Source organism: Dunckerocampus dactyliophorus, chromosome 21, assembly GCF_027744805.1.
Source record: "Dunckerocampus dactyliophorus isolate RoL2022-P2 chromosome 21, RoL_Ddac_1.1, whole genome shotgun sequence".
Taxonomy (NCBI): Eukaryota; Metazoa; Chordata; class Actinopteri; order Syngnathiformes; family Syngnathidae; genus Dunckerocampus; species Dunckerocampus dactyliophorus.
Genome location: NC_072839.1, coordinates 1,849,294 through 1,874,186, shown reverse-complemented (window position 1 = coordinate 1,874,186; position 24,893 = coordinate 1,849,294). Strand labels below are relative to the sequence as shown.

The following is a 24,893-nucleotide window of genomic DNA, read 5'->3' as shown; positions in this document are numbered from 1 at the left end:
CACTAACGAAACATATATTGATTGTTCAAATAAGGTAGACACATCTATAACATTTCAATGACAGTGACACACTTTTATGTAATTAATTGCTCGACTTTGAGCAGCTAACTGTAACAGCAACAAATATCGCAAAAGTAAACTTTTGGCGCCTCTCAATTGCCGTACTAAGGGCAATGCGCATGCGCTCATCAGCTGAAAGGACAGCAACAATGGCGTCCTCCTTTGCGGCGCACAGGTTACATATGAGTGGAAGGGGCGACCTCTTGAAGCGTCTGAAAAATGTAGACGCTTTTTTTCGCAGCAGAGTTGGAACAAGTGCTGTTCCAGCCCGGGAAGAAGCACCAAGGAAAGATCAAAATGGTCAGTTACGTAGGTGTTTAAAACAGGCTAAAAAACTAAGTTAGCATTATGCTAACCACGACAGACTCTGTTATGGTACTTTATAGCGCTTCCTTCCATTGATGTGGTTAGAGTTTGACACGGAAATATGTGTTATAGCTTTGTGATACACGAATGACCGTACAATGTTACTTCCTCAATGAAATAATCACAAATTTGTGAGATGCACCAGTATGCATATTCTTAATGTAAACGCTTGCAGCTACCTAACTAGGTAGATCAAGAGCCACCAGCACGAATTGCTTCCAGTCAATTTGCAAACAGCAGTATGCAGTGCATTGATGAGCCAAGTATCTTTCTAAAAAAAAAAAGTGTGAATGCAGTTTGGCACATAACAATTTTTCTTTTTTTTTGGCAGAGGAAAAGGATGGATGTCTGTCTTTTTATGCTGTGCAGGCGCAACGACAAGAGCAGGCGGAAAGATCTGTTCTCATCAACTGCCCTCCCAAAACCAATGAGAAAAAGATTATCAAGTTTTTATCGAGACATGGCAGTATTAAAAAGTACTTTACATATGAAAGCTACGTAAGTAAAATCCTTGGCACTAATGGAAATGAGTTGTTCACAGTCTGAGATGAAATGCAGTGTCATACTTTTCCAGGGCATGTATGCAGTGGTGGAGTTTGCTACCCGAGAAAGTGTCGCCTCGTTACTTGAAGGAGCCAGCATCCCCAATAACAGCCACGAATGCATGGTGCCGTATAAATCAAGACTATTGGCGCTAAGAAGTCTTGGTCCGGCAGAAGTGACCGTTCCGCAGTCGAGTCAACAGAACCACCCGCAAACCACCATTCCTATTAACGAGCTTATCCACAGACTTTCCCTCGAGGATAGTGTAAGTTGTTGTCCTTGCGATACGTTTCAAGATGATCACAAAACATCACGGTCCATTTTTTCCATGTTCCCTCAGATAGACCGGCAGATCATGTGCTTGACGGACGCCTACCAACTCACCGAGGAGAACAGCCGACTGCGTTTCCTGGTGTGCTCTCTGCTCAAAGACATCGCCGCTGCTTATTTCCCGGAATGCTCCATTAAACCGTTTGGCTCGTCAGTGAATGGCTTTGGAAAGCTGGGCTGCGATCTGGATATGTTCCTGGACCTAGACAACATCAGCGGAAGGAATTTAAAGACGGTAATGACGGCACACGCAATGAAAGCTGCTAAGGGTTTGATTAGTGTGATGGACGGGTAGCTTTAAGCTGAAACTGATGCAGATCCAGCTGACATGGGGCAGTTTGGCTGTTAACACACTTCATGTCTCCACATTGGTTACAGTATGTGTTGTTTGCACAACCTGGGAGCAACTGAAATGGGGACATTTCTGAGAGATAAATGCCTGTAGTACAGTGATTCCTCGTTTATCCGTCATTGGTTTCGAACACGACCGTTATAAGTGAATGTGTGCAAAGTAGGACGATTTTCATAGAGCATGGAAAGCCACCACCTTTACCACCTCCTAAATACACTTTTTAACATTATTAGAGCCCTCTAGACATGAAATAACACCCCTATAGTAACCTTTACTCTCCTATTACCCTATATAGTAGACATTATAAGAGAAATTAAGGTATAAATAAGACTCGTACTCGTGTATGTTGCTGTAAATGTGCTTTAGTGCAAGGGGGTGGACAGGAAGTGATGTTGGGTATTGAGTTTTAGCTTGGCACGGTTTACAGCTGCAGCAGTGGCGGGATTAGGGGTTATTGTGCCAGTTGTGAGATCATACCACCTGCAATAAAAGCCTGTTGTTCTGGTGATCAAGTTTGTTGCTTGTGCGTCTCAGCCAAATTTACAGTAACATTACTGACACCTAGTGACCAGTGTAGAATACTACACAGCATCATGTCAGTGAATGTGTCTTCTGAATGCCTTATATTTGTATTTTAGTTCATGTAGCCATTTATATACCTGACTTTGCGTCCAAAAAAAACCATTTGCTTTAATTTGCATATTTTTTGACTAATAATAGGAAACCACGTTATTTATTGTTTTTGAAAAAATTTGCAAATTACTGTGAATTTTTCATTAATTTTTTCCCCCCACCTTTTTTTATTGTCGTTCATCAGATTATAAGTCACAAAATATTTTGATCAGTAAAACCTGAGTTTGTGCCTTCAATGCATGTTTGAATCCATGTGGATGTGTCACATGACCTCAGTAAATAATAGTAAACATGTTGTTGATTGTGCAGCCAAAATCCGCCTTGACCTTGGAGTACCAGATGAAGCAGGCCAACTCGGAGCGGGCCGCCACGCAGAGCATCCTCTCCGTCATCGGCGAATGTGTGGACCAGTTTGGACCCGGCTGCATTGGCGTGCAGAAAATCCTGAACGCCCGATGCCCTCTGGTTCGTTTTGCGCATCAGCCGTCTGGCTTCCAGTGTGACCTGACCGCCAACAACAGGTATTTGTTTCAAGAGGTAGCCTGCACAGCGATACTGTCAGGTCTCAAAATGTCGACTGCGAGTTGTTGCTTTGAAAAAAAAAACCCGCTTGCGATGTTTTGACCACCGAGGCGTTGCGAAAACCCCTCAGCGAAACCAAGCCGGGTGCAGCGTAACTTCAGCTTGCGTAACTGAAAGTAGATTTAAGATGGTTGACATCTCACACTGATGTTGACACATGCATGATGCCCACACAATCTACAAATGCACAAAGAGAAAACCACAGTGTAGTTTTTAAGGAAACGGGTGCACAGCGCCTGTTGTGGGTGGACTCGTGGTGGGGGTGGGAGGGGGGGACTTTTCTGAAACCGTGGCCCGAGATCTGTTGGCCAGTGCCGTTTCCTGCCTGTGGCGCTTGTGCTTGTGCAGGTGTCTCCACAGGAAGAAACAAGTGGCGGCTTAGTGGAGTCCATTTAGTCACAAAGTAAACGCCGCCCTCTACTGGTGTTGTAGGATGTCACGTGATCTGACCTGTCATACAACCTTGAGGAAACAAACATTCAAATATTTGTATATAATGGCATACATTATATAATAATAATAATAATAATAATAATAATGACACATTATTTAATTAGACATTTTAAATTATATATATCATATGTATTTAGAAATTGTATTTAAAACATTATTGAATTATACATAGTATATAATAATAGTAATAAAACATTATGTATTATCATTTTATATATATTTTAAATATATAAAATATATATTTTTAACATGAATTTAAAAAATTGGCACAACGATAAAACATTGTTTGTATATAATGTAATACATTATATAGTAATAGCACATTATTTTGGTATACATTAATATTATTTATTTACATAATTATACCTTTTAATATTATTATGTATTTTTATTTTTCTGTGATTGGCTGGCGACCAGTCCAGGGTGTACCCCGCCTGTCGCCCAAAGTCAGCTGGGATAGGCTCCAGCATACCCCCGCGACCCTTATGAGGATTAAGCGGTAAAGAAAATGGATGGATGGATGGATGGATTTTTATTTTTACATTTTTTAAAATATCTCATCTCGGCCCCAACACCCACCCTTTGGAGATGTCTGATGCGGGGCCCAAGCCCGGATAAATGGGAGAGAGTTGTGTCACGAAGAGTGTGGGTGGAACAGGTGTGAAAAGCCAAATCAAACATGTGATTGACTGGAAAAAACCCCACAGTGGATAGTTTTTGCTTGTATGATCAGTAGTGTTCATGCCAAATCACCTCCCAGCGCTACCAGCCGTCATCTAGCCTGTCCTCCACAGGGTGGCGATGAAGAGCTCAGAGCTGCTCTACCTTTACGGCCAATTGGACCCTCGGGTGCGCCAGCTGGTGTTCGCCATACGCTGCTGGGCCCGAGCTCACGGCGTGACCAGCAACATCCCCGGGGCCTGGATCACCAACTTCTCCCTCACTGTCATGGTGCTGTTCTTCCTGCAGGGGAGGAGCCCGCCCATCATCCCCACCCTGGACCACCTACGGGAGCTGGCAGGTAGCACACGGCAGCAATTGTATTTTATTTGAGGTTTTTTAGTCTGTTTTGCTCGTGTACCACAGCACACTGCAGTGGAGTGGTCTGGGCCATCTTTCTCTCTTCCCTCCCTGTCACCTTGGTTGCTTGATAATTGCCCTCCAAAAGCAATCAGACCAGACCGCCCCCACCGCCACTCCCCACACTGTCGCCAGCACCTCCTTCCCTGCTTCTTCTGCGTTTAGCACAGTCTCTATCACACAGAGTGCTTACAGGACAATAAAAGACCCATCACTCCTGGAAGGTCGATGACCCACAGCCCCTTTTGGACACACATGCATGAACGCCCACGCACGCACGTACGCACGCAGCATCCGCCTCATCATGGTGAAGGTGACCGCTTACAAGGACATTGCCTGGCAGTCCAGAAAAGACATAATCCATGCCCCCTTTTTATCTTTTTTCCACCACTTTTTGTTCCTCCCCTTTTCCTTTCTCGCATCAGCTCCTTATTTATCAGCATCATAGATGTTTAAACACGCCATTTACCCCGTGTCCTCGCTTCCTGTCCTGCAAGGTGCCGACGACAGGAGCGTGATCGAGGGGAACGACTGCACATTTATGAGCGACTTTGACAAGATCCAGCTCCAGAGCAACACGGAGACGCTGGGTGAGAGGATGAGCTCAGACGATGACAGGAAGAATGCTAACGTCCCCCCCCTGCTAACGTCCCGTTTCTTGTCTTTGTCCCAGAGCAACTGCTGTGTGAATTCTTTGACTTCTACGCCACCTTTGCGTTCAGTAAGAAGTCGATAAATATCAGAAAGGTACGTAAAAATGCTGTAGTTCACAAAATAAGGACACAAAACACACACACGCCCTTTGAAAAAGACACAAATTGTCAAATGCATCTAATCGCAGCCAAAATTTTCAAAATGTGTTTCCTTGAATTATCAAAGCACAGAGCATGCACAGCATCTGTAAAGCTGAGGCACACCTTGTCGTCAAAATGGATGGCTGGATGTTATTTTAAATGAATTCAGTAAAACATTTATCTTTCGTTTATCGCAGTTAATTGGTTCCAGACCCGACCGTGACCAGTGAATTTCCACAAAGTAGGACTCCTTATATTTTTGTTGGAGCATAGAAAACCTGTTTACGACCTTCTAAATTATGATTTTTAACATTATTAGAGCCTTCTAGACATAAAATAACACCCCTATAGCCACGTTTACACTGCTGTTACCCAATTTAGCAGACATAATAAGAGATAAATAAGACTCATGCTTGTGTGTGTTGCTGTAAATGCGTTTCAATGCTAAAAGAGCTGAATGAGGGGGCGGACAGGAAGTGACATCAGGGGTTCAGAGTTGAGTTTTAGCTAGGGGTGGGTTATGGCTACATCAGTAGCCTGTGTTGGGGATTATTATGCTGCTAATTCAAACCTGCAATCAAAGCCTGTTGTTCCAGAGATCAAGACTGGTGCCAAACAACACAGTAACATTACTGCCACCTAGTGACCAGTGTAGAATACTACATATCATCACAACGTCTTTGTCTTTTATTTCATTTAGCCATTTTTATGCTTGACAATGCTTCATTTAGGCCAAAAATTTGTAAAATGTGCATTTTTTTTTTTTTACTAATGGGGCATATTCAGCCATGAAACAACAGGATTGACTAATTAATATGGTTTAGAAAAACCGTGAGAGTGAAGCCGCGAAATTCAAAGCACGAAGTGGTGTGGGATTACTGTATAATCTGCACTCGGCATCTTTCCATCCTTGTCCCTGTGTCTGGGCTCCATCGAGGCTTTATCTGCTGATAGTAAAGACAGCCGACGCAGATGACAGCTGCCCTTGTCACGCGTGATGGATGCCGGCCCTGTGAGGTCCAACGCCCTTGAGCTCAGATCAAATTTAGGAACTCCATCAAGCTACAAAGCATTATTTACCTCTACCGAGGAGCTTGTGTTTGTACTGGCAATGATGTATTGCCCTGTCTTGTCAGGCGGGGTGACGCTGAGACCACCACTGTCCTTTTTGGAGCTTCTTCAAATGCAAATAGTAAACAAGCCGGGGTTGCCACCGATTCTAATTCTCATCCAGAACAAAAACAATGCAAATATGACATAGAAATGGCACTGGGCAGACACAACAATAACATCAAATGATAAAATACAAGAGCAAAGTGGAGACTTTGGAATATAATACGACCGCAGGGGTGTCCAAACTGTCCAAAGTGAGGGCCACAGAGTGAAAAATGAAAAGATGCAACTTTGCCACTTTGAAGATATGCTAAGAAGTTACAGAGTGTCCCAAAAAAATTTATACACTTGCTGCAACAGTCTGTCATACCACGTATTAGAGAAGACTTTGAAGACGAGGAGTTTTATTAACTCCTTCCATGTTGAGGTCTTGCCAAACAGGTGGATTGGACCGAGGGGTTTCATTGAAGACACTACATGGTCCCCAGACCTCACACTGCTAGACTTTTTTTATGGGGGTACTTAAAGGCCAAAGTGTACGCCATGAGAGCTGCAACAGTCACTGGGTTGAGAGCAGCCATGAACGCGAATGCACGCAAAAACCAAGGGATTTGTTTCGTGACGTGTGCGATCCCATCGTCAGCAGGGTCTGGACCACAACGGAAGCCAGTTTGACAACAGTCGGTGACAAAACAATAAAATGATGTTCGGAAAAGTTTTTACTCTTGGAAAATGTAACAAATTATGATAAACACCCAGTTTACAGTTATTTAACTTGTGTATACTTTTTTTTGGGACACCCTGTATTTCAAGAAAAAAAAACTGCATCTCAGCTTTGTGATCTAGGTGAGAAAATCATAGTCTTGCTTCTTTTTTCCCTATTTTTGCTGTTTTTTAAAGCTTGTTTTTCATTTTCCAAATATTTCAACTTTCTTTGAGTAAATGTTCTTGTAATTATGACTTTATTCCCTTAATATTTTCACATTCCCCCAACCTAATTTTCCAAAAATGACCGCTTTATTCCTTGTTTCTCTTAATATTACGACTTTAAAAAAAAATCAACTTAGTTACTAAAATAACATTTTTCCTCATAATATTCAGAGATTATTCTCGTAAAATTGTGACTTTTTGATATGTTAGGATATGACTTTTTTGTGTTGATATTTAGACTTTATTCTTGTAACATTAACTTTTTGGGCATTTTATTCTTTGTTTTATTTCTCATAATTCTACGACTTAAACTTTTGTTTTTTTTTAAATATTTTAAATTTATGCGACTAAAATGACTGATGCCATGTAGTACCTGTTTTGGCCACTGGAAAAATGCACATTTTAGAGTAGAAGTGAGCAAATGCATTGGAAAACGGGCATACGACTGCTCCCAGTGGAACTCCATAAAACTGTCTCCTCCGTGTATGAAAAATGATCATTATTTTTCACTGAATACCCATCCTGCTCGCTTATTACATCCCCTCCCTGACATTAATGTCATGTAATGCCGTATGCTGGGATTTTACACTTGAATGATGATGACTTGCGTAAAGGTTGACCTCCGCAATCCGATATACGAGACTAAAATGGAGTTTGACACAGCTGAAGAGGCTCTGCAGGTGGAAGGTGGCCGTGACCTGAGCCTGTGGGTTTTCACCGCTGGAGAAACAGCCTTAAATCAGCTTTACTGTGCCGCCATTTTCTGCTTGGCTCCACTCCTTTGACAAATGGCTTTGCATGTCTGACTTGGCCCTAACCCGCATATTGATGATTCATTCGGTGGGCGGGACTTTCACACAAGAGCCTCAACCCATTTCTGCAGTCGTGGTTCCTTCCTGGATTTGTAATAGCTCCTAGTGGAGTAGCTAATAGTGGAAGTCAAATTGTCCTCTGGGCTGTGCCCATGTTTACATGTCTTCATCTCTTCAGCCTGCGGACGAGCTTAAAGAGCCAAAAAGCATGCATTACCAGCAATGGCCCATAACGTACTGTACCAGCCTATATTAACCTGCCAGCATCCCCCCCACCCCCTGTTTTCAGGGCAAAGAGCAGAACAAGCCAGAGGTGGCCCCGCTGCACATCCAGAACCCGTTTGAAACCGCACTCAATGTCAGCAAGAACGTCAATGGCACACAGCTGGAACGATTCGTGGCTCTGTGTCAGGAGAGCTCCTGGCTGCTCCAGCAGAGAGACATCCGCGCGCCCAAAGGGGGCAGCACCCCCACACCTTGGGGACTGGCAACCCTCCTCTTGCCCTTACAGGTCGCAGGGGTCAAAAGCCGGAAGAAGAGGAAAAGGGAGCCTGCTAGTGAGAGGATCAAGAGTTTGCTAGAATCCCTCAAGGCTCAAAACCAGCTAAAGACCTAACACCTCCTGGGAAAAGAACTTCGTTTTTTTCATCTTAAATTTTGCACACCTACATATCTCACAATAAAGGAGGGGAGCCTTCTGTAACAGGATGTAGTTCTTGATATGACCACTAGAGGGTATAACAGAGGCTTGTATGAACCTGTCGTTAGGCAGTGTGAAGTGTATGCTACTACAGCAGGCTCGTAACCAGATATTTTTCAGGGGCGTTCAAAAATCTGAGTGAACGGACCTTTCGCGAGGGAGCGAAGCGACCGACGGGGGGAGCGAAGCGGACCTTTGGTCGCCCGCGGGGGGGTTCCTTCGAACCCCCCCTGGTAACGGGCCTGTAGAGCTAATTATATACTACTGAAATATGCACCTCCGACGCGACAAACTTCATATGCATTTCAAAATCAGTGTTTACGGACTCTACAACAAGATCACCAAGGTAATAAACATTGTAATTGTGATAATTATTTCTTGACTGCAAACCTGAATTATACGGCGGACTACTACTAATGCATCATAACCAACCGAGGGACTTTATGCTTTTTTTTAAAAAAAAAAAGGCATATATCTTCAGTTTCAAGACCGACTGAAGGGGTACGTTTTTCGGCGCGATGGTGGTATAGTGGTGAGCATAGCTGCCTTCCAAGCAGTTGACCCGGGTTCGATTCCCGGCCATCGCAGTTGTTGTTTTTTTTGTTTTGTTTTTTTAAATAAATATTGCCTGTCATGTGCGGCTGTTATTAGCAGTAGGTAAATACAGTAATTGATCAGTGCATGGTAGTACTTTTGATTATTCCATCATTCTACGCCAGGGCTGTCTTAAGTGCTGCATGGGAACATTGTAGGAATAAAATAAAAAGCAGCACACATGGAAACGAGAGAGCAAGACGATGTTAATGCTGGCAACTAATAGGACAATGCTATTTTGTATTAAAAATTCCTTATATATAGACAACAAAATTGATCATTTAACTGCAAAATCAAAGTAGGTTGATTTTTTTCAAAAAGATATATACATATTTGTAATAAACAATATGATAATGTAATAATGAATAAAAATGTTTTTTTAAATAAATTAACAGAAAAGTATTTTGATATTTTTATTAATTTGTAAACATTTTGAAAAGGAAATTATATATACTGTACATGTTTGTTTTTTAATATATGTATATACACGCACATGTTTTTCAAAATAAAGAAATACATAAAACTACGATAGAAATGACATATTTTGTAATTTAGAAAAAAAATAGATTTTCAAATAAAAAAATACATAAAAATATCAAACTGCTAAGATTTTTCAATGAATTTATACATTTAAAAGACAACATTTATGATATATAAACGTTGTATATACTGTATTTTTCTTTCAAAATAAATATAATACAAAAATATCAAACTACTTTGATTTTTCAGTTTTCACACCTTGAAGGACACGTACGACCATGTGCTCCGTGATTTATTTCATCTTAACTTTACCAGGTAAGATGAGAGTTGAGGACCTGGCAAGGAGACCGTGAAGTGACACTAAATTTGGCTTTAATTTGGCTAACATTAGCACATAAAATACACACGTTTCCAGCACGACTGCGCTTCTGAAAGTACATGACAGTGTTTGCACTGATGATGTTTTTGATTTGAATTATGTAACAGCAAGTGACCTGATGCAGTGACATAACGATGCCAGCGTATGTTTTGGTGTGTGTACAGTATATGAGGGGGACAGACTACTTTTTGCAAATTCATAAAAAAAAAAAAAACTTAATCCAAGCCAAAGTTGGTGAAAAATGAGCATTGCAATGTGTACGGGTGTACATTTTTGTTACATAATGCGTAATAATGTGACACAGTGGAAAGAGCAAAGACCTGAGGGTGCCTGGATGTAGTAAAAGTGTGCATCCTGTGCGTCGTACAAGCGGGGAGCGTGCTCGCAGCCAACAGCTGTTTTTCCACTCATTGCTCTGCAAGGTCAAGGGGTGAAAGGATAGACTTTTAACAACCTCCTTTCCCACCCGTGCAACCTCTGCCGTACAGCACAACAAGGCCACCGCACAGATGGCAGAACGGGACCCTCGGGTGGAGGAAGAGCCCATCAGTGCCACCCTCCCCCCAGCTTTGAACTTGACTCACTGTCCCTACATTTTTTTCAATTTGAGACGGGCCGCCTGGCTATCTGTCTCCGTCATCTCTCTTCCTCTCTGAATATTCTTTGATGTTTGCAGAGTTTATTTATTTCCATGAGTGACTTTCTGACTGATGGGCCGGGCTGCAGCGGAGCAGCCGAGCAATTATGAAATGCTGTGGTTAGCCAAGCATCACATGTGGAAAATCAACACCTCGGGGGAATTTGATGAAATTGTACTGCCGGGTGGTGAGGGGTTCATTTCAAGGGGGCGCCGTGTCAACACCACGAAGCTTATGATTTATATTTGCTGCTTAAAAAAAAACATTACAAAACAAAAAAGCTCCTTTTTATGTGTGGTCGACTCCAACATGACACGGGCCAGAATCCGTCATTTAAGTTACACAAGAAAAAGTTGGTATGGGATTTTTTTCCCCAAAATTTTAGAAATACATTTAAACTGGAAAAAAAAAAACACAGCAAAAATAGAAAAAAAAGCAGTAATTTTACAAGAATAAAGTCAGAATATTGCAAAAAAAGGTCATCTTACAGGAAAAAAAACGTTTATTTTACGAGAATGAAGTCAGAATATTTTTAGGATGAAACGTCATTTTTAGAAGCATAAAGTTGGAATATTAAAGAAAAAATATATTATTTTCTAAAATCATAACATGATAAAAAAAAATAAAAAATTGGGTTAGGAAAAAGCTTATGCTATTAGGAGAATAAAATCATAATATTCCAAGAAAAAAATAGTCATCTTATGGGAAAAATTTCATAATTTAATGAGAATAAAGTTGCCATATTGTGAGGAAAATACATGTCATTGTTAGAAGCATACAACTGGAATATGAAAGAAAAAAGACATTATTTGCTAAAGCAGTGATATTACGACAAACTAAAGCTGAACTAAAAAAACATTGCAATTTTTGGAAAATTAGGCTGTGAAAAAGTTAGAATATTATGACAGTAAAATCCAAATATTACAAGAAAAAAAATCTTGTGGGCAAAACCAGTTGTAATATGAGAAACAAAACAAAACTTTTTTTTTAAAGTTGCAATTTTTTGGATAATTAGGCTGTGAAAATAATAATTTTACAGGAATAAAGTCATAACATGAAGGGAAAATAATTTTTAGAAACAAAGTTGAAATATTAAAAGATACGTATTTGAAAGAAAAAGACTTTAAAAAATAAATGTTGCACTATTATGAGAAACAAAAAGAGAAAGTTCCAATTTGTGGAAAATTACTTTGGGAAAAAGTGATGATATTAGGAGAATAAAGTTGTACTATTTTCAGAAAAAAATCGTAATTTTCTGAAAAATGAAGTCATAATGTTCTGAGGAAAAAACATTTAAAAAATATTAGAATAACATTTCCAAAATTTGAAACATAAAAACAAATGATATTTTTAAAAGTCGAAATATTGTGAGAAATAAAGTAAAGAATAAAATTGCAATTGTTGGAAAATCGGGTTGTACTATGAGGAGTAAAGTCATTATGGGGGAAAAAGTCGTACTACTATAAGGAAAAACATTTTTAAAAAACATAAAGTTGAAATAATAAATAAATACATAAGGACTTTATTTTTTTTGTTGAAAAAGTTGTAATATTATGAGAAGCCAAAGAATAATTAAAAAAAAAATAAAAAATAGGTTGGGGAAAAGGTATGGTATTAAAAGGACAAAGTCATAATATGATGACAAGTAAGTTCTCACTTTAAGGGAAAAAAGAGTCGTAATTTTCCGAGAATAAAGTCGTAGTATTATTATGATTAAGGAGATTTTTGATATTGATACTATGATTATTATATACTATGATTATTATTATTGATACTATGATATTATTGATATCTATTTGATCTTTTGGTTGTTGTGTTTATCACTGGATTTGAAAAACAGTAGCAAGCGCTTGCTAAAACTCTGGTGTGGGTTCCGCCTGGGCCTGTGATGTCGTGACCTTCCGTATTTTGTTTTTCCTCCACAAGGCGTACTTTAACACGCTAATTTATTATGTCAACTTGCAAAAAAAGTCCAAAAGAGATTGGATCTCTCAGGAAGCTGAGAGGTTCCTGCTAATCTTTGGCCGGAGTTAACGTCCTTGGCTTTTCCTTGGCTCCTAACGCGCTTGCAAATACCCTGCAAGAATGTAAAAAGGTGCTTTGAGGGCTTGCGAAACAGGATTTTGAGGAAACATGCCTAAAAGGGGAAAGTGGGGTGCAAAAACAAAACCTTGAAATGCTTTTTTTTTGGGGGGGGGGGGGGGGGGGTGTCTTGTTTTCTGGGGCAGAAAGAGCTTTTGCACGTGGAGAATGATTGATGTTTGCTTGTTTGAGGGGGCGTTAGTTCTATAACTTGTTTTATCAAAGCGTTGATCAACACCCTGCCACTCCTTCCCTTTTACCTCCACAAAGCCTGCAGAGAAAGTCATCTCCAAAGCATTTCCTCTTGCAGTTCCACTAATTGTCCCAGCATCAATGTGAGACGTCCTTACGCACTTTCCTTTGGTTGAGGGACAAGCCTGTTAGGGTCCCAGACTTGTAGGACCCCGGTCTTCAGGTCACTCATCAACAACACTGTTGCTTGTGTTTGGGAGGCTCTTCTCGTCCCTGGACGGTTTCTCCTGTCTGTACTCCATACAGCAGTTAGGCCACACCCAAATGGGGACAGATTAGTGCTGGTTTCATTGTTTCCAAAGGGAAAAATAGGATTCCTTATTTATTAGTGGAGTATTTTTGTAGCTAGAGCACAGAAAACCTGTTTACGACCATCTAAACACACTATTTAACATTATTAGAGCCCTCTAGATATTAAATAACACCCCTATAGTCACCTTTACTCTCCTATTACCCAATGTCGTAGACATAATACCCGAAAATAAGACATAAATAAGAAGCAGTGATATTATGTTTACAAGAAAAAAACTTTAAATAGAAGGAAAATGTCACCTAAAACAACAACAACCGAAATGGGAAAACAGCTTTCATTTTACGAGAAGGAAGTCAAAATATTCAAAGGAAAACTCATCCTTGTAACATTACTGACTCCTGGTGGCCAGTGTAGAATACCACGCATCGTCTTTGAATGCGTCTTCCGAGTGCCTTGTGTTTGTATTTTACTTCATTTAGCCAAAAATCTTGATTGAGGCAAAAAAATACGTAAAATTATCTTAAATATGCATTTTTTTCACTAATGATACGGCGTACCCAACCAGGAAATGTACTTATTAATTGATATATTTTTGAAAAACTGTCATAGAGTGAAGCCATGAATGTGAAGCTGAATTAGCTGCGGCATATAATAAGAATAACAAATCAGAAGTGTGAGGAATAATGGGGTGCTTGCAGGCCCATCAAGTGGTCCCTTTCTTTCATTCAGGACTGTACGGTATAGAAAGAGCACTCTCAAAGACATTGGTCATGCGTGGAGGAGGTAAATAATGCTTAGGAAGAGCGGATGCGGCGGGGGAGGATCACTATACATCCCTCCCCCCTTCTCCTCCCTCATCCATCTGAGGCAGATTTCCCGTCCCTTCGCTATAAGAGCCTAATCTACAGTCGCCAGCCAGGACGGTTGGTTATCATCGGCGTGCGAGAGCCCGCGTGTCATCTCCAGCGTTGGCTCGCTTCACCGGGTAGACCTGAGCTGAGCGGCGTCACGTCGGCGTGCATATTCTCAGCTGGTTGGTGTTTTCACGCGCCTTTCAGGCTTTTAAAGCTGTTAAATAAAAAACGGCGCCGGGGTGAGAAAGGAGCTTTGGTTCCTGTTCTGTTGGAAAACTTCATCATAAAAAGTTGATATGGAGAATGGATTCATTGGATTTACATCATTTCTTATCGGTTGGAGTACCTTTCTGTTTGAGTCGGACCTTCTGGACCGGACTAATGACACTAACCGAGGTTCTGCTGTAGATTTTAATTAGGGGCGCACCATAAATATTGGATCGATATCAGGGAATGATCACATCATACCGCGAAATACGCCAACATTCAAAATAGCTCAGATAACCGATCATTTTTTAAAATGCTCCAATGAGGCGAGATTACCTGCACTGTGCGGGCGAGCAAATCAAGCGCTCCTTTTTTCTGCTGCCTGTGACGTTAATGGCCTGTCCTAACGTCCCCTGAGTTTACCGAGGGTGAAAAAAACCCAGAGAGCACACAAAAAACCTTATCAGCCACCTGAAACGCCAGCACCGCGGCATTTGAAAAGTGCAAAAGGTTTGCCAGAGACCTCCGTGGCGTCACACCAGCTGCTTGCAGCGTGTGCCCGAATACAGTGCACCTTTTTGGGCCACAGCAGGTGGCTCCGCCCCCTCTATACTCTGGTTGTCCTGATAGTAATGGCATATTTGATTAGGACAAATCAACAAATCCTAATTTGTTCCAGTCCTGCTTACCTCCGGGTGTGCAAATACTACACTTAAATCTAATTAAAAAAAAGATAATAAGGTTATCGGTCCCATATCAGTCTTGAGAAGCACAAAGTTATTTGTATCCGTTCAAAAAAAATGATATCATGCATGTCTAATATTAATAATATATATTTTCAACTTTCCAGCTCCTCCGTTGGCCCCCATCTATTCCCCCATCACGACATTCATTCCAGGAAATCATTGCGATACCATTCAGAGGGTTCTGTTTTCATAATCACAAAGAAGGGCTCCTCGTTTTTTTCCCATTATTTTTCCAATCAAAGCCCAAAGTAATTCATTCTCCTCTCAGTGTTGGAAGAGATTGTTTTTCTTCAGAGAGATTGCTCACGCAACATACACGGCAACCTCCGCACCCGTCCCATTTCTGGAATACGCCCCACCCTTCCACTCCTCCGCACACAATTCATTTCAGATGTCACTCGTAGGTGGCGAGTGAATTCCAAAAATACCGGAGGTTGCTTTTTTGTTCTCCACACTTCTACACTCAGTAAGGGGTGTCCAAAGGGCGGCCCGGGGCTGTTTTTATTATTGGCCCCATGGCACATTCTAAAAATGTAATTTAACAAGAAAACCCAAAAAAACCCCAACAAAACAATTACCAGTAATTTTACAAAAATAAAGTCCAAATATTAAGGGAAAAAAGTTGAAATCTCACGCAAAAAAGTCGCCATTTTACCAAAACATCACAGTAATATAATGAGGAAAAATAACATCATTTTAGTAGCATGACGTTAAAATGTTAAAAGACGTTAAAAGGAAATATAGCTTCAATTTTTAAACTTGTAACAAAGCAAAATAAAGTTGTCATTTTTGGAAAATTTGGTTGCAGAAAAAGTAATAATATAATAAAGTCATAAAATAACAAGAACATTTCCAAGGAAAAAACAAAAATAACTGTAGAAAAACAAAACAAAAACACCAACAACAAAAATAGAAAACACAACTGAAATTTTAGTCAAAATATCAAGAGGAATTTTTTTAGGAGAATTAAATTGTATTATTAGGAGGAAAATTACGTTTTTTTTGTTGTTGTTTTTTTTTTACTTGTAATTTTATGATGAACAAACACAATAAAACAAAGTTATGATTTTTGGAAAATTAAGTTGCGGAAAAGTTATTTGGGAATAAAATCGGAACATTGCAAGAAAAACATTCACAAGAAAAAAGTTTAAATAGCTGGAAGACCAAAAAAAAAAAAAGCATAAAAAAACAACTGTAATTTCACAAGAATAAAGTCAAAATATAAAGAGGAAAAAAGTTGCAATTTTAGGATAATTTAAGAATAAAGTTGTAATATTATGAGGAAAAATGTCATTTTATTAGCATAGAAATGAAATATTAAGGGAAAAAAATCTTTTTCAAGTTGTAATATTATAAGAAACAAACAAAACAATAAAGTTGTCATTTTTAGACAGGTTAGGGAAAAATGTCTAATATTATGAGATGAAAATGTACAAAAAATATTTAAGAAGTCTGACATATTTGGAAAATGTAAACAAACAGCAAAAATGGGTGAAAAAAGATCAAAGACCAAGGTTAATACTAAAAATAGACTTTTTTTTTCTTGATACAAAATATCAAAGCATCCTTTCCTTTTTTGGCAGCATGGAGGTTATGATTTTGCTGTGTGTTTGCTGGTGTTAAAAATAACTTTGAAAGTTCTGAATGGATTTGGATGAAATTTTCAGGAATTGTGGGAATGGGGTTATGGAAGAGTCGATAAGATTTTGGGGGTGATCCGGATCACCACCTGGACCCAGGACTCTTTAACATTGCGAGATAGGACCCTTTTCGGCATTTGTGCATAGAACTTCACAAAAAATGGTCAGAGCACTTGGAAAAAAAATACAGAACACGATTTCAACAGGTTCTACAAAATAACACAAACTGATGTAAAAAAATATTATTTTGATGTGAATGACAATATGGGGGGGGGAACTATGGTGCTTGGTGTGCTCTCCGAGTGCTTCCCTAGTTCACCATGTGGTGCAAATGGGACTTTTGTGCATGGGAGGGGTCAGCTATAATGACATTTTTCATACACCCAGGAGCGCCAACCAAATGTTGCCCTCTTCGACTGGGATGGTGTCTTCAGGTTTGTTTGTTATTGTGGAGCACAAATGAAATTACTAAGAATCGGATTCATGTGGTCGTATCGAACCCCCCCCAACCACCCCTACATGAATGTGGATGTTTGAACAAAAAGTACAGACGTTGGTGGGCTGGCTGGAGGACAATTTGGATGTGAGGGTGGGATCCACAAAGGCAGCTCTGTGTCGAGGAAGCATGCAGCTCCGAGCGACTGCTGGCAAACGGCGTCAATTTGATGACGGGGATGTTCGGTCGCACCCCCACAGTGTCACGTGGATTCGCCCAAATGCGGGAGCATCGCCAGAGGGGAGTCAGACTTTTGTTCAAAGAAAAGGGAAAAATAGGCCAACAGCACTGTACTGTTTGACTGTCATTACAGCATCAGTCGAAACGGGCCTACGACTCCCATTTATCTCTGCAGCTAAAATTGGGAGCGCGGATCTCATCACACCTCTTGCTCTCTGACGCAAAAAGTCTATACCAAGATGCGGGATGTATAAATATAGACGCCCGTCTAAGAATGGAGGTGCTGTATTTAGAATCAACCCAATTTCTTGATAGCCTGCTTGGTTCAACTTCTAACCTCCAAGCCGCCCGATGGCGGCCACGTCCGCACCAGAAGATTGAGGTTAGCCGTGTGAGAACGAGAGAAAGGGAAGCAACCTAAGCTCATCCTCCGGAGTGTTGTCCTATTTTTGTGGCACATTTCTATTCAACTCCTCCTTCGCCTCCACCTCTGATATCCTGGAGTTCATGCAGAATAGCACAAACGGCGGAGATGGAGATTAACCCCAAAAAGCTGGGAAAGACTCAATAACCGAGGCTCGGCCGTGTTCTATCGGCCCGTTTATACGAGGTGTGCTGTTTCTCACCTTCTTTATGAAACTGCTGGCAATCGCAACTTTCTTTGGCTTCATGATGGGATATTTAGCAAACACGCTCAATGAAAAATGAACGCGTGGGGTTCTTTGTTTGGGCGCTCCGTTTCACAGAGCAGTCCAGTCCAGTACCGGGCAAATGGACTAGTTTGTCACGTGCAACATTGGATGAAAACCAAGACTGTACGAGAACCGAGGCCAGCATTTTTCCGAAAAAGAATCATATGAAAACCAGGGCGTGAAAAACTAAGGTTGTCCATCTATCCATCCATCTTCTTCGACTTGTCCGAGGTCGGTCCGCGGGAGTAGCAGCCTAAGCAGGGAAGCCCAGACTTCCCTCTCCTCTGCTACTTTGCCCAGATCCTCCCGGCGGATCCTGAGGCGTTCCCAGGCCTGCAACTCTTGCCTCTTCAGAACCGAGCAAGCACGGCATGATGTCTTTGTGGATGTGCCGGTTGATCATCGGGCCCTGTGGCAGGAACTAACATCAAAGAACGCATCCTGGAACTTTTCTGACACACCTCTTAAGAATAAAGGACAGGTCGTTTCTTATTCAGGGGTGTATGACTTCTCCCCAAGCGAGTCAGAGCTTTTCTTCCTGTCGCTCGCACACCAGTGAACTGGATAGACTCGCTTGAAAAAAAGTGTCTCAAAGTTTCAGTTTCAAAGATGGTCTCATTCATGCCGTAATGAACCGCTAAATGGACAATACTGTCCAAAACAGATTGGTCGGTTCATATTAGCGCAACCTTTTAACGCGTTACGCGAGCACCGTCTTCCACCTTTTCTTTTTGCCGCCAATTAAAATGGCCCGGTTCTTCTTGCGTAATAAAGCCCCTGTAGTAAAAACACCCGTGTCGGTTCATAGTGTGGTTAATGAAGCTGCTATCAGCCGGCAGAGCGGGACACGGTCTTATTAGAGGCGCTGGAATGTGGCGAGACCCAATGGATCAGAGACTTCCAGCTCGTTAGCGAGCATCTGTTGCCGCCCACTACCAGGGCAGATTTGGTGATACATGTACTCCATCCAGACCAAGACTTATTTCATGCAACTTATTTTCTTTTGCTATCCTTTTTGTGTAGTTTACTTTCCCCTGGGGATTGCTAGTGAGGACCGGCCACGGATAATAATCGACTTGGACTGACAGTCAAAAGCCTGTGAAGACAGCGAGGATTATTTCTATTATTAAGGCGCTTTCAAGCAGAGTTTTTATGGGTCTCCAGTGCATTTTTAAATCGGTCTAATGGCATATGCTTTTCATTTTTTAAAAATCCCACAGAGCATTAGTGGTGTGTTTGTGTTAGCTCATCTTCAGTGGTGGAGGGAATATGTTTGATCCTACCCTTTTACGTCCTATCTGTGCATTTTACATCTATGGATTTTGGGTATTGACAAAAAGACCATAGCAATACAAATGTAAGGCACCTCGGCGCCGCGGGTAAGGCTTCACAATTTTATGCACTTTGTATTTTATCTTAAAAAGTGTTTATCTTGCCTCAGTTGGTTTCCTTTTTTCCAGACTTGGGAATATTCTTTCTTTTTTTTTTTTTTACTGTAAAAATGTGTAACAAACCCTTTTTACAACTTAGAATACAAATATAAAATGCATAATTCAAAATCTCATGGATAAATTTAGCAAACAACAAGTTAAATGCATTGAAATATTTACAAAATATTCATAGAATCATAGACTCATAGAATTATTTACCGACAAAGCTAAGCCGGTCCTAATTGACTATTTATGTACATAACAATATGCAGACATAATACAAATTATATGTAAAATAGATGATAAAAACATTTACAAAATGTAAATAAAATGTAAAAAAATTGTACAAATAATAATACAAATAAAAAACACAAAATAAAAAAAATATATAAAAAATATATGAAAATATAAAACATAATATATAACAAATAATGGGTCCTGTGTGTCCCGAGGAGGAAAGGAAAGCTGAAAGCTTGCTTAAAAGGTAATAACGTGCATCCAGTTGCCGACTTGATGGCAGTGTTGGCTTTCCCTTCACATGTTGTCATGATCGCAAGATGCAGAGACGGGACCCGATTGCAGGAGTCTTTAATAATTGCTCCAAAACACAGCAGATGGAAGGGAAAACCTGCGGAAGACACGCGTCACAAACAAGCGAAGCAGGCAACAACGCACGGTAAGCCCAAACGCACTCAATGCTGCGACAAAGGCAGGAAGCTCCCAGCTGAACCAAATAGAAACCACACAAATTAGCGCTGGGTGCATGGAATCAGGAAGATAAAGGCAACAGAAACGAAAGGGAACAACACAGGAAGTATCACAAAATAAGAGCACGGAAACCGGAAACAGAAAGGCTAAGCTGTCACGCCAGAAGTCATGCGGAGCGCGACACAACTTCTGCAACCAAACGGCCGTTCAAGCTTTGATTGATTTCATGACAAGCTCTTCTTTTTCCACCAATAGGAAGGTGGTGTCCTGTTTCATTGCATGTTTACTTTTGCCTTCAAAGCGGGTGCCTTCCTGCGCCGAATGAGAAATAACGGACGTTATTGATCTGAACTGGTTTTACTTGAGCGAACCTTTTTGGCTAAGAGAGCCATGACAGCCACGTGTTTTACATTGTATTTCCGTGATATCATATTTTTTAACATTGAATACAACTAAATGCGTGCATTGAAATAAGTCTCTGAAAGCATTCTTTTGAATAACATTGTCATACTGAAGGTATCCAATTAAAAAAAAGTCCTTCTTACCGTTAATGTGACTTCTGGTGCTGCTTATCTTTCTTTCTTTTCGCCATCTTCTTTGCCAAAAGGGTTTGCTCTGCAGAATTAGCCAGCTGACTGTTTGATCCAAGGAGGAAAGTTGACTTCTTGGCATCCCAATGACCCGGGTATTACATTACATGATCCAGTAATAGTCAGGTTTTGGCGCCTGACCTGGAACACACGGGAACGACAGCCGGCATTGACTCCGGCCACACACACTGCGGTAGGAAATGGATGGATGGGTTAAAACGCATAAGAAACTTTTCTATTTTGAATGTTATTTTTAACACTGTGATTTCTGTAACGTTAAGGAATGTCCGAGAGCCAGATGCAGTCATCAAAAGAGCCACATGTGGCACCCGAGCCACGGGTTCGCTACCCCTGCTCTAAAGCATTGCAAAGTCTTCCCATCCGACGTGAAACGCCTGCGTAGACGGCGAGTATGAGGACATGGACTCCCGGGCGTTAAAAAGGCCGTACGCAACTCGCTCCAAATGATATCCTCTGCTGTTTTTATGCTGTACTTTGCTACTTTCTGCCACAAAACATCCAAATTAGACGGAAGTGGAAGTATTCTGCAGCAGAGGGGAAAGCAACTATCTTGACTCAAATGGCAAAAAAAAAGAAGATAAGTTCCCCTTTTCGCGTTTTGATCCGGATTTGGACCAAACTTCACTGGGTCTTTGCGGGGGGGGGGGCCACCACGCCACAAAGCTCCATGGAAATCAGCCGCATAGTTTTTGTGTAATCCTGCGAGCTGCAATCAAAACAATATCTCTCACCCTCAAGCTTTCATGCTTGTCGGGGTAAAGACAACACATTTCTCTTACATATCACATGCTGGGGATGTGTTAAGCTCAAATTCCTCAAAAGGTCAATCGTGCGCGGCTTTGTCAGACAGTAAGCGTGTTCCAATGAGCTTCATGATGAGAAAAAACACCAAGCAGCAGCCTGAGTCTATTATCACATTGTTCTACGGCCCATTACGTCTAACTGCACTTTGGTATCAGATGTGCTGAGGTCCATTGCTGTTGGAAAAGGTCGTTTAATAAGTAGATGTAAATGAATAAGTAGCAACAGAAGTCATTGTCTCCGTTATTAGCTTCTCAATAACCCACAACGTTAGTCATGTTTCTGTCTGGTGGATGCAAATGGCCCAAATAGTCCACTTCCCTATTCTGCATTCCACTGTCCTCTAGCTGGAATAAATATGAGTCACCCAAATTCTCAACTGCATTTAGATTCCGCTCTTGTCGGTGGAAAATGCATTCGAGCGGCCAGGTTTGGAGTGGAGGATCATTCCTTGGCTGCAGTGAAGACTAGGAAAGTAAAAGTGCAAAGTCAAGCAGCCTGCGGTCCATCTTTTGGGCATCGAATGACATCAGTGGTGTGTCAGCCTTGGAGGAAATATCCTACAACTGAGGATACACAAATTGCTTCCTTTGTCTGAAAAAACAACCGTTACAGCGGTTTACTCTGAAAGGGGACACGCCAACCCCCAAACAATCATATCAACACTGGCAATAGGAGCTCAGTACTTCTTTTCAAGGGCATTTCTTGCTGCTTGAGTACATTTTCAGCTTTCTGGTGGGTTTAATAGCTAACAGGGAACACTATACACTGCATATATTCATACTGTATATACAGTCATTATTAGATTAGAATGATTATGGATTTATTTTTGGTATTTTATATTTTTTTGTTTCTATATTTTATTATTTTTATATGTTATTATTATTTTATTTATAATTATTATGTCAATACTACAAAAATACTAAGAGAGTAACAGAATTACAACAATAATAAATAATTTTAATAAATAATAACTTTTTTAACAATTATTGATTTTAGCATGATTTTGTATTATTAATAAAATTATAATGTATCCTTATTTTGTATAATTAAATTATAGCTGTTCATTGATCACTATTTTATTAATAATAAAATAATAATTATTATTGTCCATCCATCCATTCATTTTCTATACCGCTTCATCCTCATTAGGGTCGCAGGGGCATGCTGGAGCCTATCCCAGCTGACTTCGGGCGACAGGCGGGGTACAATTATTATTGTATCATTTTATTATTAATGAAAGTATAATGTATTTATTTTCATTTATTTAAATGTATTTATTTATTTACAATTAAATGCACATATTAGATAATATAATTAAAATATTGCAAGAAAAAGGTGTCACTCATGATAATAAAGGACGCCCTTTTCATCATGACATGACTCATTTATTGCCAAGGGCCAATAAAAAAAAAAAAAAAGATCATTTATGAGTCGAGGAAAAGGCTTCTTGAGACGTCATCTGTACTTCTGTGTAGAAGGTGTCGGACGTTTCGCTCCTCATCCGAAGAGCTTCGTCAGCAAACTAATAAGTGCTGGTAGCTTAGGCCTTAAATACAGTAAGAGTGGGCGGAATTGGTGTGCCAACACCCTCCTCCTATTGGTTCGTTACACTAAGCCTGGGCGGAGCAGTGGTATAATCCTATCCTGTTATTCACACCTACGATAAAAGGGAAGTGTCGCTCCCTGAATTGGGTATGAACGACTCTGATACTGGCTTGTTAGCATCTATTGTTCTGGCTCGGCCCTGCCTTCACCTCATTTGCAAGACTAAGAGCTGTGGGTTTTGGTCTCAGTAACCTGCTGAACACAGGGTCCAAATTAAACCTCAAACCACCATTCCGATTCAATGATGGGTTCTGTTGTTTGACAAAAATAGCTTCCTTTACTCCTCTTTCAAACCATCTGTTTTCTTTGGCCAAAATCTTTACCTCGCTGTCCTGAAAAGAGTGATTGGTAGCTTTCAGGTGTAGATGTACTGCTGATTGAGGACCACTAGCATTGTCCCTGCGATGTTGATAAAGCCTTTTTTGGAGCATTTGCTTAGTTTCCCCAATGTAGTGCTCTTTGCATTCCTCATCTTTACAGTGGATGGAATAGACCACATTGCTCTGTTTCTGGTTTGGAGCCTTGTCTTTAGGATGCACTAATTTTTGTCTCAGGGTATTTACTGGTTTGAAATAGGTAGGAATTTTGTGTTGCCATAAGATCCTCTGGAGTTTTTCGGAGACCCCCGCTACAAGCCAGTATCAGAGTCGTTCATACCCAATTCAGGGAGCGACACTTCCCTTTTATCGTAGGTGTGAATAACAGGATAGGATTATACCACTGCTCCGCCCAGGCTTAGTGTAACGAACCAATAGGAGGAGGGTGTTGGCACACCAATTCCGCCCACTCTTACTGTATTTAAGGCCTAAGCTACCAGCACTTATTAGTTTGCTGACGAAGCTCTTCGGATGAGGAGCGAAACGTCCGACACCTTCTACACAGAAGTACAGATGACGTCTCAAGAAGCCTTTTCCTCGATGGACAACTCCTGTACGACTGAGAGCCTACACAGACGCATCATTTATGAGTGTAAAACTGTGGTATTTTCAGCAAAAATGACATTGGTATAATATTCTGAGGGGGAGGGGGATCATTTCATAAGAAGACATTTGCAGGCGGAGGAAGAAGAAAGTCATATTATTTTGAGGAAAAAAGCAAAACAGGTTGAGCGACGCGGCGATGACAGGAAATCACTTGCAGCTGCGTGGCTGACGACGGCCTGATTGCAAACAGGTGAGCTCAGGTGGCTCCGCCCCTGCAGCGCCAAACATGGGCGCTGAAAAAAAAGAGCAGAGGCGTCAGAAAGACTGGAAACAGGTAAAAACAAATGTGTCGGTGTCTTGGCAACTGAAAACTTGTGTTTTTATAGGTAGAAATTTGTAATATTATGAGAAAAAATAGTCATTTCATTGGTAATGGTCAAATTCATAGGTAAAAAAGAGCACATTTAATGAAAATAAAGTCATAATATTATGAGAAAAACTTTTTGTATCATGACAAAAAATAAATTTAAATAATAATATTGTGAAAAAGAACTCATGTCAGATTAAAAAA

The 24,893-nt window shown here is 40.6% G+C and overlaps 1 protein-coding gene and 1 non-coding gene across 2 annotated transcripts; both read left to right on the top strand.

Annotated features, from left to right (window-relative positions):
* The first annotated feature begins 200 nt into the window (after positions 1-200).
* On the top strand, positions 201-12,989 carry mtpap (mitochondrial poly(A) polymerase). The gene is made up of 9 exons (XM_054766217.1): positions 201-360; positions 758-924; positions 1,001-1,234; positions 1,310-1,534; positions 2,594-2,805; positions 4,114-4,340; positions 4,897-4,989; positions 5,073-5,146; positions 8,338-12,989. The coding sequence occupies exons 1-9, from the start codon at positions 210-212 to the stop codon at positions 8,662-8,664; spliced, it is 1,710 nt and encodes a 569-aa protein (XP_054622192.1). The 5' UTR covers positions 201-209; the 3' UTR covers positions 8,665-12,989.
* On the top strand, positions 9,264-9,335 carry trnag-ucc (transfer RNA glycine (anticodon UCC)). Its single transcript has one exon. It is a non-coding gene; the product is annotated as a tRNA-Gly (tRNA).
* Positions 12,990-24,893: the final 11,904 nt, after the last annotated feature.

Bases quoted from the DNA above. Each gene is read 5' to 3' on its own strand.
- mtpap (XM_054766217.1), top strand. From the start codon at position 210: ATGGCGTCCTCCTTTGCGGCGCACAGGTTACATATGAGTGGAAGGGGC. The intron at 1,235-1,309 runs GTAAGTTGTTGT...ATGTTCCCTCAG, and splicing joins GACTTTCCCTCGAGGATAGT to ATAGACCGGCAGATCATGTG. The intron at 1,535-2,593 runs GTAATGACGGCA...TTGATTGTGCAG, and splicing joins GCGGAAGGAATTTAAAGACG to CCAAAATCCGCCTTGACCTT.